At 43.9% G+C, this 16,025-nt stretch overlaps 1 protein-coding gene across 1 annotated transcript in view; it reads right to left on the minus strand.

Moving 5' to 3' along the window:
• Positions 1-12,627, minus strand: part of LOC135103682 (glycogen [starch] synthase-like) — a 34,478-nt gene extending 21,851 nt beyond the window's left edge. Inside the window, exons 1-5 of the mRNA XM_064010254.1 lie at positions 12,108-12,627; positions 1,563-1,747; positions 1,087-1,278; positions 662-859; positions 1-172 (exon numbers count right to left, since the gene is read on the minus strand). The exon at positions 1-172 is cut by the window's left edge and continues 91 nt beyond it. Coding sequence (XP_063866324.1) covers positions 1-172; positions 662-859; positions 1,087-1,278; positions 1,563-1,747; positions 12,108-12,237 — 877 coding nt within the window. The 5' untranslated portion in view covers positions 12,238-12,627. The remainder of the gene's footprint in view (positions 173-661; positions 860-1,086; positions 1,279-1,562; positions 1,748-12,107) is intronic.
• Between the last annotated feature and the right edge of the window lie 3,398 nt (positions 12,628-16,025).

A 16,025-nucleotide genomic window follows, 5' to 3' on the forward strand; every position in this document is an offset into this window, starting at 1 on the left:
CATTGAGGCCATTGGGAGTGATGATGTCCGGCTTACGCTTGAGGAGATGCTCTGCTTCGATGCCGGTGATCTCAGAGACGGTGGTGAAGGTGTGTGACAGGTGGGCAGCACACCTCTCCATGCAGTACCTGTGGTAGATGCCTCTCCTCCCTGCCTCCTCATCTATGTTAAACTGAAGAAAAAAAATAAAAATCATTGCATATTATGAAGGGCAGAATATATATATATATATATATATATATATATATATATATATATATATATATATATATATATATATATATATATATATATATATATATATATATATATATATATATATATAAGTTTACAAACCCTAAACAACAAATATCAATAAACCTTAGCTTCAACACAAATATTACATCCAGCATCATGTTGTATGTTTACAGCTAGTGCATGTATACTAGTACTTGAAATGCACGTTATGTATGTATGTATATATATATATATATATATATATATATATATATATATATATATATATATATATATATATATATATATATATATATATATATATATATATATATATATATATATATATATATATTTTTTTTTTTTTTTTTTTTTTATATATATATATATATATATTTTTTTTTTTGCGTAAACTTCTTTAAAATTCATATTTGAAATTCCTGACCTTATCTAAATTATTGTAGAAGTCCACAGCACCGGCGCAGAGAAACCTGCCAAGGAGGGTGGCGTGAGTGGTGAAGACAGTGGCGACATCGACGCTCCTCATCCTCAGCGTGATGAGCCCCACGCCTGCCAGCCACTCGTGGAAGTGAGCACACACTCGCGGCTTGGCATCGCTGAAATTCACCACTTCCGCTCGGAACTGTAAGAAAGTAACAGTGAATTTTGGGGATTCAAGGAAAATGATTAGGTTATTGACTACATTGAGGATCATCAGTGACTTATACTGTTTCATAAGTAAGGCACAAAAAAAATAAATAAATAAAATAAATAAAATAAAATAAATAAATAAAAATAAAAATAAATAATTGAAAATAAAATAAAATAAAATAAAAAAATCATATACACTGATGATGCTGTACCACACACCTCCTCAATGAACCTGGCCACCATGACGCCGAAGAGCACCGCATCATTGCACTCAACGTCGCCATTAGGAATGCCGATTTTCGTGTTCTCGTACAGTTCATGTTTATACTCGTCAAGACGGCCGGAGGCGGAGCCAATGTCGAAGAGAATGATCTGGGGGCTGCCGTCCACCAGCCATCGTCCCGGATGTACCTGAGTAGAGTGTGACACAATCATTATAACTAACCTATAAAATATGTCAGATCAGCATGATAAATAAGCAATTTTGACACAATAATAATGGGTTGGCTCTGAAACGTGTCAAATCCAAGTGTTATCAAAGCACACCATATATTTTCCTGTTTCACTGCCAAATGATCACCCAGCCCACCATCCCGCACAAGGGAGCAATATTTCCAAATTCTTTCATACTTCCCTCTGTTGAAGAACAAATCACGCGTTACATGACCATCACGGGATGCACAGTGAACACTCACCCGCCAGCCCTCTGCTCTGAGGTTGTTCACAGCCGCAGTGAGGGGTGAGTGTGATGGAAAGTCTCCCAGCTCCACCTCAGTCCTCACACTAGTCTCCTTGTAAGGCCCCAGCAGGATGTACTGGTCCCCAAGTTCCTCCACTGAGGCGCTACATTTGCTCCTGATAACCTGGTATATGCCGCCAACTGAAAGAAACGAAATGTGATATTGACGTCAGCATGAGTTGAGTGAGGTATTTCCAAGTCTTATACTAGTTAAATGAACTTCTTCCCTTGTAATCACGATCTAATAGGAACATCGATCCCTGTGAATGTCTACTACACGACATAACACTATAAAGTTCACCAGAGAATGAGCCACGATATTTTATTAAAGAACCCCTCAGTATATGGCATATCAACTGTATCGTTTAAACATTATAATCTGAAAGGCATCGCTTGGTTCAGTAACATCTCAACATTCACATCAGGAGTAACAAGTCATGACGAGACAGCAGTCGAACGAACGAGCACAGCATTAATATGTTTAAAAATAGTTCGTCCCCCAGGGTGACTATAGCAGGAGCTGCCTGGTGCCGTGACCTTGAGCGCGGCTAAAAATGGATGTACTATTTGGTAACCTCCCGGGAAGGTTGTCGCCTAACCTGCTGACACTGTACATTCATCACGTATACATGTAACTTCAATATATATGCTGGAAGACTTTTCATATGGACAATGGCAAAACACTGTGTACTAGGCAGAGGTATTACCTTTTTGTGACTTACGTAATGTGTATTTAAACCTTCACCGTGGATTTCCCAACCTATAAGATATATTATTTCATTGATTAATATACGTACGTAACTGATTTCAAATAATCATGTGCTAAATCTGAAGCAAAAAGAAGAAAAAGGAAATCTGAAGTGCTTGAAATACAGCACCGATAGACCGAACTCTCTCTCTCTCTCTCTTTGCAACAGGGACTTGGTAACTATGGGGGTAGGATACAGGCGGGGGTGCCTGGGTTGGATGAGCGGTAGGAGACCACCTCGTCCTTCCATAACATCTCGAGCTTGACCTCGCAGTTGTCAGGGTCCAGTGTGTACATACACCCAGCGCCCTTCCTCCCTGTTACCATCCCCGTACCCTTGCAGGCACTATTTATCTCCTGCCGCAAATCCAGTGCCAAGATAAATATATCTGATAAATATATAAACATCCAAATGAACATATGCATTAATATCATGTGGGTGTCCTTGAGCATAATTTCTCAGTTGTGTTTTCTTTATTAAGGTCAATAGAGCTAAATGACCGCGGCGGGACAGGGTCTGCAGGCTGGCTGTATCCTTGCTTTTCAAGGCAGAAGGGGAAGGCAAAGTCATGTTGATATAATACGCTTGAGAAGAGATAAGATTATGTCCCAAGCGCCAATTCATGCAAGAGAGAGAAAACAAACCACAGAGTAGTTATAGTACTTCAGAATACTTCGTTGTTCACTAGTCTTGGGTGTAGTGTCAAGGAACTCTACGAGGTAAGGCAGGGCACGTAGTAACACATTCATCACTCCAAGAAAAGAATGTTTCTCTCTGTTTGCAATCCGTAGTTAGAGAGAAAAAAAAATATCACACTGGGAATAATCATGAAGGATGCATCGATTTGACACTGGCCTCGCTGGGCTCCTAGTGCTGTTACTAACAGGACTGCAGAATGCCCACCGCTAACAAGAGACCGAGCTATTAGGTCTTCCATAACTGAGACCACGGCGGGAGAATGGACAATAGTTTTTCGTAGATGTTGATGCTGACCAACTCTCCGAAATGAGCACCAAACGAAGCTAATCTCTCTACTATTTATGAATTTCATCTTATCTCTCCTTTCTACAGTCAGAATATGCATGTAAACGGTTTCCAGAATCTGCCTTGTTAAGTGCCACAGCAACAGAAGCCGTGCCTCGGTCACCTGAACTCAGTGTTGCATGGGTCACCCCGTCAACCTTGACTGCACGTTTCCATTATCACTAACAGGACGGTGGTGTGTGTGTGTGTGTGTGTGTGTGTGTGTGTGTGTGTGTGTGTGTGTGTGTGTGTGTGTGCGCGCGTAGCCAAGGTCTTCGTTCAGCCGGCCTGTAGCGTGGGATGCGCGTGCACAGCCTGGCCGGGCAGCGTTGGGTCATCATGCCCCGCTGAGGCCAGCGAGGAGGTGCGTGATGCAAGTGTTGCTCCCTGCCTCTCCTGCTGACAGTGCAATAACTAGTTATAAGTGTGCACTCTAAATTACTGCCACGATATTAATGAAATTACTGAAACGTAAACAACTTGCGCGTTTCCTTGATAACGACAACAACGTAGCATCCTAATATTTCAAAGAATGAGTTGTCTTGATTTATCATGGACAGACAGATTTCATGTTTTTATACTTTTAACTAACTTCAGTAAAAAGAAACAAAAAAAAAAAAAGGAAAAAAATAATAATACTCGAAACTTTTACGTATTTTTCATTTCCTTTACTGTTACACACGAGAACGCCGTCCTTTCACAGAAAACCATACAGTCGCTTTAGCTGTTTAAAGTAAAACTTAGTGAAGTCTTTTGTCAGCCTGAACCGCTACACCGCCACATATTAAAGAAAATCGCTGCATGCATTCGATTAATAACTTTTAGGGGTATACAAAATCAAAAGAGAAGTGAAGGGTATATAATATATACCCTTCATATTATATTATTATAATATTATATTATTATAATAATAATAATATTATATTATTATAATAATAATATTATTATGTTATTGTTCCAAATGCAATTGTTATTGTAATTATGTTACCGTGCACGCAGCTAAGAGAAGGCCATTCAAGAAAGGTGTAGGAGAAGCGACCAAGATAGGGCGTGGCAAGGAAAGACTTCTCTGTAGAAAAAAAAAAAAAAAATGAGGCGTAAGTGGAGATGAAGAACATGTGATGAACTAGGCGAGCACGAGTAGTCTGCTGGCAAGGTGAACTGTTAGCTAAATTGTGTACTTTATTCCTTTGCATTTTATTTGTTTATTCTCTTCGTGAAAATTTACTACCGTTTACTGATTTACTGTAGGTGTGCGTGTATTTACCTTTTGACATAATTACAGCTCGTAATGTCTCATTTTTATAATACTAAGGTATTACATTTTTTTTTTTTTTTTTTTTGTGTGTGTGCCACTTAATGGATCCATCGGGCAATGTCTGCAGTGATCTATAAGCTAATAAAATCCTTGGGACCACTATAATCCTGACTTCAGTGTCACGCGCTTGCCTCGCCCTGCACGTGGAGGAGTTTGGCAGGTGCACTGACAGCATTCACCTGGGAACGTTCGCTTCGGCAGATTTCAAGGTGACGTCAACCTTCTGCTGCAACACACAGGCCTGGTATTTCAGCACCTGCTCCACACAGCATCTCGGTGAGGAGACAGGAGTCACCTCTTGGGAACCGGCTATGTTGTAAAAACACTCCTTATTTGGCCCCTCCAGGCTCCTCCAATGCCCCGCCTGCGCGCCCTCCACCTTCACCCTCTCCACTACAGCGACCGTCCGCCAAGGGCATTCTCCCCTACACGAAAGGATGTAGTACCGGAATCATTCATTCAGTTGTCCACTGAAATGCATCGCTTCACGGGGCTTGTGCCATACCACAGTGATGTAAACAGAATGTGTCGTGAATTAAGTGTTGGAGTAATCTTAGTCATGGCGGCGTATCGAGAATGTTCTGCAGAGGTTCAGAGGGGACGCATCCCACTATAATATAGGTGAGCGTGCGATCACCAGGTTAAGGTTAAGGGAAGGTGGATGAATCTACGTATGCTGAAAGAGTGGATGAATCCACTATCCATGTTCTGGATGGGCAAAAAAATGTGTTTTCAGATATTTCCATCAGAAATGTTTGTAAGTATGATCGTAGTTTCGTTGATTTTCAAGTATAAACAATGCCAAAATTTACATGAGATTGCGATTTTTCTTAAAAGAAAATTGTATTTATTGTTATCATATTTATGTATTAATGTGAACTCTGATGTGTTGTGTATGTATCACCTTGACCTGTATCAATTGGAGCAGTTAAAAACTTTTTTTTTTTTTTTGGCACAGAGGATGTGGCCCCGAGCACACACGGCTGAGCACACGTGGGGTGGTGGTGAGAAGCCTGGGAACCACTACTACTCTAGACTGACTGTGAAATATCACTCGCGCAAACTTTTCCCACAAGAAAACAAGGACTCGTCTTGAATAATTGCCCTTAAAACCAGTCTGGTCTCGGTGACTAACTGTGGCGAGCAAAAGCTGTCGCATGAAAAAAAAAAAAAAAAAAACGCGAAAAACGCTAGTGGTCACCACCGTTAGAGCTGCTCGCCTTGACTTAGTTGTCGAGGGACGTTCCAGTAATGCTACAGTGGGGCGGGGGTGAGTGTCGAGTAACCTTATATTGAATGCTAAAAACAGGGTCATAGCATGGTGGAAAAAAGAAATGAAAAAAAAGAAAACAAAGAAAAACATGAAACGAGCAATGGTGAGTCATTCCCAACACCCAATATGATAATTTCACGTGTCGCGTCCATGAACAGAAGATGCTGCTACATAGCACAGACGTGATCTAACCTGCTTATCGCCTGCTACTGACGTGCACTAACTCTCTTATCTGCTGGGGAAAACGTCCACCTGATCACGTTCCTCATAACCTTCGTGTCACACTGAGTACACGTCCCTGGAATCGTAACTTTGCCTTCCCTTCTTGTCAACAGACGTGCATAGGAGGAGAGGTGATCGAGTCGAGCTTTAAAATTTTAACATGATAGGTATAATTTTTCTTCGTATCAACAAAAATAGTGAAAAAAAAAAACATGAGAAAACAATGAAGTGACTTAATCCAGCTTTCAAATTTCAACGGCAGCTACAATTTTTCGTCATATCACAACCGTTCAAGTTCAGGATACATACATCATAAATCACCTAACTTGAACGCTGATTACGTAAAGTGCTGGGGAGAGGAGAGGTGATGACGGGGACATGACCTTGTGAAAAGCCACGGTAGGCACATGCGCCGGCGCCACCACAGACTCACTACGACGCACTACTTACGAGAGGCCTAGCGGTAAGCGCCAAAAATGTTTTTTTTTTTATTTTTCGAGAGGGAGAGAGAGAGAGAGAGAGAGAGAGAGAGAGAGAGAGAGAGAGAGAGAGAGAGAGAGACCTATTCAAAACGAGAATCAGTAATAACATCGCAGCACGTCGCCCAGAAGAGAATGGGACACATGGGAGATACATAATGGACCCTAACCGTGACCGATAAGACTTTCTGAACCACTGAGATAAAACTCACGATGATAAAAGCTGCTTCACGCAAAGGAAGCGTAAACTAGTAAAGGCTTCCCGTCCACCGCCGCCAGCCTCGCCTCCAGCCCGGCGTCAGTAAGGCAACGTGAAAACTTGCGAGGACTCCTTGAATCAAAGCATTCCTACATGACGCTCTCGGCAGGAAGGCAGCGTGGACTGTGTGTGTGTGTGTGTGTGTGTGTGTGTGTGTGTGTGTGTGTGTGTGTGTGTGTGTGTGTGTGTGTGTGTGTGTGTGTGTGTGTGTGTGTGTGTGTGTGTGTGTGTGTGTGTGTTAGTACCTCGGCTCTAAAACGTTAAGTATTACATCATTACCTAACTAAAGATGAAAGGAGAAACAGTGAGCCAGAACAACTTACAAAACTTCACCTGGAAAAAAAGAATACTTGACAAATGCTGCACACATATCCAACACACACAAGTGCAAGTTTAATAGACAAAAAGAAAAAAAAGTTTAATGCATACGATATCAGAAGAAAATATATATAGTTATAGTGAACATAAATTTAGCTACAAAAACGTTAAGAAATAGCATAAAAAAAAAATCGACAGAACTTTGGATAAACTGAATGAAGCCCAACTTAAGAAATGAGTCAGGAAGTAATGAAGTGTGTGTGTGTGTGTGTGTGTGTGTGTGTGTGTGTGTGTGTGTGTGTGTGTGTGTGTGTGTGTGTGTGTGTGTGTGTGTGTGTGTGTGTGTACATGTCGACTGATATACGTAAGCTCAGACTTAGCGAGTGGAGCACTAAGTGGAAAAAAAAAAAAAAAACGCATGCAGGACTGAACAAAGCTCGGCGATTGGACATGAGATAAGAGCACTAAAGACGACGCGGACTCTTCCATGCACCAAGGCAGGGAAGTGATGCAAGGAGGGTTATTGTTGGTGGTGAGCAGGTGGCCGCGTGACACTGACAGGTTGTAAGTGCGAGGACCTCCACGTGCACCGCCAAAATCACCCCTAGACCTGGCAGGCAGCGCGCCAGATGACTGCTACGTGAGGTAGGTCTCTTGATGAGAGAGAGAGAGAGAGAGAGAGAGAGAGAGAGAGAATAATGTATGTTTTTCACATGTCTGGCGGCACACTTAACATCGCCTTCAACATTAATACGAAAATAACTAAACAGACAATCAAAGTAAGTAAGGAAATTCATTAACTTCGTTTTGAAAATTCTCTCTCTCTCTCTCTCTCTCTCTCTCTCTCTCTCTCTCTCTCTCTCTCTCTCTCTCTCTCTCTCTCTCCATAAGCAACCGATGATCAAGCTTGCGTGTGTTGGGTCAGGTTCCAAGTCTCCTGTCTTATCGGATGCATATAAGTTATCTTGTTATCCTTCCTCCACCTCACCTCAGCACGTCGGCACCTCCTTCCTGTTAGCCCTGCTCTCCACCACCACCACCACCACCACCACCAGTACTACCACCGCCACCACCCTTCTCACTTAAATACGAGTACCTTACATCCTTTTTTTTCTCATCTTCCTCCAATACCATTATAGTACTTCATACCATTCTGTCTCTATATTCATTCATACCTCTCACATGCACCATTGCTTATTCTTCACGTTCTACCCCCTCCTCCTCCTCCTGCTCCCTGCCTTTCCTTGCTCTCAGCCTCCATGCTTAAGCAATACAACGTTTCTCATGACTCATCAAACGTTTTTTCTACACCTGTGCTAGACCAATAAAACCAAACCGCCTCACCTGTACGATATTACCTGTTGCACCTGTATGGAAACCTGTTTGAAGCTCTTAATACCAAACCTGCCGCTCATCTTCACTTTGGTGGTGACGAAATACTTACTTAAGCAGGTTGCGTAAATGTTCTAACCTACTGTAAAAACTAGGTATACCCATATCTTCTGTGCCAAAGAGTGGTGGTAGTGGTGGTAGCGGTGGTGGTGGTGTCGTCTCGCCGGCGGCCCCCTCCACCCGTCGCCGCCGCCGTCACGGGTGGGAGGAGGGGTGTGTGTGTGTGTTAGGGGGGACACTTGCCACAATGTCTCCCTTCCTCCCTCTCCTTCTCTCTCCCACTCACCCACACTGCTTCCTGTCTTCCCTCCAGACCTACATAAGCTGCATCTCCACCTACTATAGCAATTCCTTCCCCCACTGTCTCCCTACATAGCTTAAAATCACGCTTCTATATCCATCTTCTGTGCGTCTTTGCTCTCTACACGTTATATATTTTTTTTTTTTTTAGCGACCTACCTCCTCTTCCTCCTCCTCTTTCTTCCCCTACAGCAGTACATTCATGTATTGTCTCCTTACACGGCCCAAAATATCAGTTTTCCATTTACTTCCTCAGTCTTTGCGGCCTCTGTAACTTTCCACTAGTTCATATGCTACCATTATATCTTGGTTTTCCTCCTGCTTCTCATCCTCTTCATAATAAACATCAACATCAACAACACCAGTACCTTTACTCTCACTCTCTCGTTCTACTCTTCCTTCCTCCTCATCAGTCTACTCCTAACAGCACCTCTATTTGTCTCTTCTTATGCCCCATTTACAACTTCACACCTCCACTGCCGTTACTGTTATCACTTCCTCACTATTTTTCCTTTCCTCTTATCTGTTTCGTCAGTTCACCACCTCCTCCTTTTCTTCTTATTATTATTCCTTCATTATAAATTATATCATTCGTACTTCCTTGTCTTTGCTATTACTCTCTCACTATTCTTTTCCTTTTTCCTCCCTCACCAACCTCCTCTTCCTCTTCCTCCTCCTCCTCCTTCGTCTTATCCCTCTTCCTCATTTTATAATATCACATTTTCACTACCTTTAGCATCATTCCCTCACCATTTTCTTCTTTCTCCCTCCCTCACAACCTCCTCTTCCTCCTCCTCCTCCTCCTCCTCTTTCTACAACTTCTGATCCACCTCCTTCTGTGATGCATCGATGTAACACGATAAATTTCCTTCAACTATTCCGTCCCGTCACAGGGCACACAACCTTCCCTTCGCTCAACGTTACGTACCTACTCGACCGACGCCTCAAGCATTCACTTTCCCTTGACCACTCTTGAAGCTCAGAAGGAATGCAGGAATAAATAGATAAACCTTTAGAGGATCGAAGTTACGTATTGAGTGGACGACTGGAAGGAGGAAAAGAGGACGATATGAGAAGCAATCAAGTAAGCCATTCACTTTCTATTGAATACTCTTGAAGCTCCAAAAGAATGCGGGAGTAAACTGAAGATCAACCTTTAAGATCGAGGTTACACGTTAAGTGGACGATAAAAAGGAAAGACGGATGTGATGAGTAGTAGAGAATTAAAGCATTATTATTTTGCCCTTGATCATTACTGAAGTTCAGAAAGAATAAAGGAGGAAGATGAATGGTGAGAATATCAAAGTTACATGTTGAGTGGACATAGGAAGCAGAGAGAGACAGAGAGAGAGAGAGAGAGAGAGAGAGAGAGAGAGAGAGAGAGAGAGAGAGAGAGAGAGAGAGAGCGAGAGAGAGAGAGAGAAGACGTAATGGGCAGCAGGAGAGTAGAATAAATGTAAGCATGAAAGAAGAACGTGGTAGAGAAGTGAATAAATAGTAGATATTACATAGTTCAAAACGTTAAAAGGAGAGTGAATGACAGGAAGCAGAAAGGACGCGACGCGCAGAAAGTGTAAACAAATCAATAAACGAATGAGTGAGGGAAGAAAAATATGGATAGATGGATGAGTGAAATACTGTGTAATAAACAGCTAGAGCATCTAAGCTATGTAATATGAATGGCAGAATAGATTAAAGGAAGTAGTGTAAACAATATCAATGAATGCGTTACTGAATGAAGGAATGAATACATGAATGAATGGTAGAAAGGAAATTATTAGAACATCAATGCTATTCAGAATGAATGACAGAGGAGAAGGATGTATGATTTGCAACAAGAGTTAGCAAAATTAATGAATGGATAGATACATGTGACTGGATGAATGAATAAGTCAGGGATACAAACTGAAAATTATTCATATTGACATTACTGCTTGACTTGACGCCATTGATTATTCAGGTCACAGAATGAATAATGAAGGCATGACATGATGGGACGCGTTCGGACATGATTTTCTTTTGCTTTCCCTTGGTCTAACCAGTGTGTGTCATGCAACTAGGAGTGTGTTAAGTTCATCCTTGGGATCATAAACATATTAATAAAAAATAAAAATAAAAAAGTGTGGTGGGGCGGGGCAGAAAGCTCGTTATTATAAATCACAGTGAAAATTAAAGATATAAAATATAAGTGCCGCCGGACCTACGAACTAATACAAATTAATACTAACACCAGAAGCACACACACACACACACACACACACACCGTTACACTCCTCGATGTTATCTGTGAATTTCTTCGCCTCCCACGTTATGTACACAACACTTGGCCCCACAGCGTTAAAGTGCGCCCACTTCACTTGCCCAAGGCCCCTCGCCCTTATGAGATCCCCTACTTTCCCTCTCCCTACTGACTCTCCCCACCCCTCCTGCCCTTCACATCCACCGCCTCTCCCTCTCTCTCAAGGGTCAGGAAGGAAGGACATAATGCACTTTCCATCCCACAAAAAGAGAAACTGAATCGTGACAATGTTCTCAATTTAAATAACAGAGTTGTGTCGCGCCTGGGTGATGACATGCAGCACTTGGCACATTTTCACCCAGACGGAGTGAGTGTGGAGTGTGTGGCCCTGTTAGTCAATAGGTCACTCCAAGGGCTTGCTGTTGGGGCCTGCTGGGTTAGGGCCCCGAATCTCGTCTTCGGCTCCCCTGCCCGTTGTGGAGTCGCCAATCACGGCCTAAGGTTCCTGTGACGTCATGGGGAGCGGGTTCGGTGAGTGGTTACTCGCTGGGCGTGTTCTGCTCCAGCTGGCCCTGTCCTCAAGCAAGTCTGTCAACCCCGTTATGCAGACACCCAGCGTGTAGGCGTGGTAATGGGCGGCACAGTGCTTGGTTAATGCCCTGGCATGATCTCCTGTGTGTCCTGTACTATGTATGCTACGTGAACATGTCATGACAACATCAGTGACAGGCGGGAGGTCAGTAGCCAGCCTGGGGTGGTGGCCCCATGAACAGTTAGCCCCCTGCCGGAGTGCTACACGGGGTGGCTAGGACAACAGCCTCCCCTGCCACGTAAGGTGCACCTCATGGCTGGACGGTATGTCATGACACAGAGAGAGGGAGAGGGAGAATATACAACGTATACACTGTCCCCGCAATAAGCATTCTCACCTTTATTGGCGGCTTCGTGACTGATTTCGAACACCCATCTATTCTCTTCGAAGGCAGACTCGCCTCGATCCAGATTATCCAAGCCATGGAGGCTGTCAACCCGATAGAAGCGTTTAGCTACTCTCGACATGGCGATGCCCAAGCCAAAACACACTTATCTCCCCGGCGGTGTCTGCCGGCACACTGACGAACCCTGGCGGGTGTGTCCCGCACTGAGCCCGGAGACGTTCAGATGTCGCTCCTCGCCACAATATTATTTATATCCACTATATTCATTTATTTCTATGGCACGCATAAGACTGTCATTTGAAGATAGGATTTAAAATGTGGTTTTTAATATATATCGCAGTGGCACATCGGTGTGCAGGCAATGAATGGGTGAATCTCGCACCTCACTAAATGTATGGCCCGTAACCTTGAACATTTCTGTCTCCGCACGTCGCGATCCCGTGTGTGTATATTATTAGTGAACGTAATTTTACCAAGTATTAATGACGTCAGTGAATGTGGATTTTTTTTTTTTCAAGATAATGTTGATAAGGCGTATGTATTTGTCCTGCATCGCCATCAAGTCACAGCACAATATGACTGAGCAGTGTGGCAAAGTGATGTGATACCTGGCTACAATGAGTTAAAAAAAAATAACAAAGTGATAAACATTTATTCATTGGTATTTGGAATCTATAACTTTTACGCAAATAATAAAAAAAAAAAAGTTTAGCATAATAGTGCCGAACATTATGCGATGATAGGGAATACACAACACAAAGTTATTAACCATGAAGACCCTGGAGGCCATCTCCACTATATAGTACAGCGCCCATTACGTCTGTAACCGGAAACCGAAGGCCGGGACTGCTATCAAGCACTGATAACTCAGGCTTAACATTTGTTACTTTTAAGTTTCTCTGTCAGTTATATGCTAGTGTCCTGCTAAAGGTTTTCGTTTTCTACACGATGATGTTGAAGAAAATTGTTTTAGGTGGCCGACTAAATAAAACTTATAGAGCACAAACAATGTTTTTATGAAAGGTATATAATATAATGCACAGTGAATTAATATTTCTACATGTTCCTAAGAGCTTAAGATGAGAAAAAGACTACATATACATGTATTTTTTTTTTAATTCATGTTAGAATAACACGCTGGGGATGTGCAAAGTCTGACTTAAGAATAAAAATCATTATGTTACATTTTAGGAGCATCAAACAGTAACACAGCTAGAGAAATACTACACGCATGAATACAGTAATTATGCAGAATCGTGTACTTCGTCTCATAACATTACAATGCAATAACTGGTGAAGTGCTTTAATTAATCCTCACACGTTATATTAGAGAGCTACAGCTGTGGTGGTCTTGTGCACAACCAAATTTTCCTGCGCAGGGTAAGCATCAGTCATGAAGCATTGCCAGCCTTCAGTGGAGTCCCTTTACGCTCTCCTTTGTTTTCAATGTCTCCCATGATGCTCTTTTTTTTTTTTATCCTCCATTTCAGATTACCTTGTTTTAAGTCGTCCATCCTTCCCAAGTGTTCATGATATTTTCTTCACTCATCCTTTCCTCATATACTCATCATGGGTCCTCACACCTCCATGACCTTCCTTTAAGCCTCTCACTTCCCTACATCCTCTTTACCTTGCCACACACTTCCCCTTTTCCTTCATTCTCACAGTCTCCATATGAAACACACTTCTCCATCCCTTGTACACACTCCCATACACTCTATAAGCTCCCTACTTCGTTTCCAAGACACACAGACGCACACACACACGCCGAGCAATGAACTGTGACCCTCCCTTTCCCCTTGGCTTTAGAAATGGTGTTGTGTGCCTGCTTTTCAGCCTCTCCTTCTGCTTACTCCCTGTACACTCCTCATTATTCTTCCTCCCTGCTGCCCCTTTCCCTCCGCATCCTCACAGCAGCGTGTGTAAACCTCCCTACCTACCCCCCCTCTCTCTCTCCCTTCCCCTGAAGTTGGGTCCTCGACATCTATTCTTCTGCACTTCCCGACTCTCCCCTTTAGTCTGGGGGAGAGTTGCTAGTTAAGCGATGTTTATGTTGGCCCGGCGAGTGTTCCAGGCCAGGGGATGTCTGGAGGTGGTGCACGTCTGCGTTTCAACTCCGCCTCTCAGCCGCTTCCCCTCACCAGGACCTGAGTGACTGGCCTGCTTTATGCCCCTTTATGCTCCCCGATGCATATCTTACTGGCTTGGTTCCATACTGCAGATCGTCACTTCCTGCAACTTCGATCTCCCACCAGAATCCGGATCGCCGATGAGGTCGAGTTGATTACGGTGATGTTGGTAATTATAGAGTGGCGGGGCCAGTGACTTGCTCGCCAGGTGGAGTGAGGAACGCACTCCCGCTCCTGTCCCTAATGATCCTACTTACCTGCACAAGCCCAAGCGTTTTTTTTTTTTTTTTTCATTGAGTTGACCTTTATAACGTGGCGAATCATTACACGAAGAACGTTCAGCTTCGTTATAACGCTTTCCTGATCCGCTTTGCCGATTTCTATCGTTGCAGTCTACTGGGAGACTCTGTGATCGTGGATGTGTTTCGGGATTTGTTCTGTTAGGCCGAGAATTTGCCTCAGTTTGTTCCTCCCGGTGGAAATGGCCCACCTGGAGGGAGGTGCCTCAGGGGTGGGGTGCAGCTGGTTCCCGCAGTGGTGGCAGGGGCGCACTCCTTATTGGCGCTCCGCTTTAAAGGTGACGCTACCGGCCCAGCGCCCTAAATGAGGGACCCAGCCTAACCCTTACCCAGGTGCCTTCCCTCCACGCTCGTCCCTCTCCCTCCAGCAGGCGTCATTCAGGGGGTCACGTGGGTTCCTGAAGGCCAAAAGGGCGTTCAGGGAATGCCAAAGATTCTCCTCTCGGTACTGAAAACTGCTGCCAAATGCATTCCTGCTGATTTTAGCATCTCGCTGCAATATTCAAGTGCAACACATATTGAGGACCATTACTCTCTCATCCAATGGCTGCCAGAAATTTAATACACAGTGTTTACAGTGTCACCTTAATTAAGTTCGCGTGGCGCTTGATCCGCTTGGGCCGAGGGAAGCTTAGCTGGGTTTCCTGTCGGTTAATTCGTTCTTCATCATCCCTTCAAAAACGCCGTGCCTGACAAGGCGACAGGTATATAAGTACGCTGCTTCCGTGACTCATAAAGTGTAGCTCACACAACTGTGTGATAATTGAGCACAGTGTAAAATAAAGGCTGTGGAGGCGGCGTGCTCGCCAGACCAGGCCGCGGCTCACTGCAAGGTGACGCCGCTAAAACCTTCCTTGCCCACCACTGTTTGTCACGAGCAATACATTTCCAGACAAATTACTTGTTTACCTCCTCCAGTAGGAAAATCAGTATATATCAGGCCGGGAGATGCTCCCCACGGGCCGCGAGGGTCACCTTCTGGCGACGAGGTCATGAGAGGTCAAGCCAGTGCTGCTTGCTGGGCTCGAGGCTACAGGCCGCAGCTCGCTGCTCGCGTCTCAAACAAACCATCGTATGTTCGTGCCACTCTCAGACTCAGGAGGTGCATTTGCATATTCCTGAAGCAGTGTGGGCTGGTGAGGTTCGCGGGAGGCCTGCTGTCTCTGAGGCACGCCATTAGCACCGGGCTGTGTATGCTGTGTGTGTGTGTGTGTGTGTGTGTGTCCACACCAGCAGGCTTGCTCACGCGGTAAATAGTTCGGTGGGTGTTTGTCGGCGTTCCGCCTTGGCAAACACGACTGTTTTTGTCTTGCCTCACACTGCGTTTTCTCTATAATTTAGGGGATGACATACCTTGAAGCTGGCGGGTGTCAGTGTCACAGAGTAGCTTTAATGATGGTCCATAACGGGGCGGAGGCGGCCACGCAAGGACGGGAGAGAAGGACGTCCTCTACTTGACAACCTGCCAGGCCATCAGGTGA

The sequence above is a fragment of the Scylla paramamosain genome, chromosome 9, assembly GCF_035594125.1.
Source record: "Scylla paramamosain isolate STU-SP2022 chromosome 9, ASM3559412v1, whole genome shotgun sequence".
Classification (NCBI taxonomy): domain Eukaryota; kingdom Metazoa; phylum Arthropoda; class Malacostraca; order Decapoda; family Portunidae; genus Scylla; species Scylla paramamosain.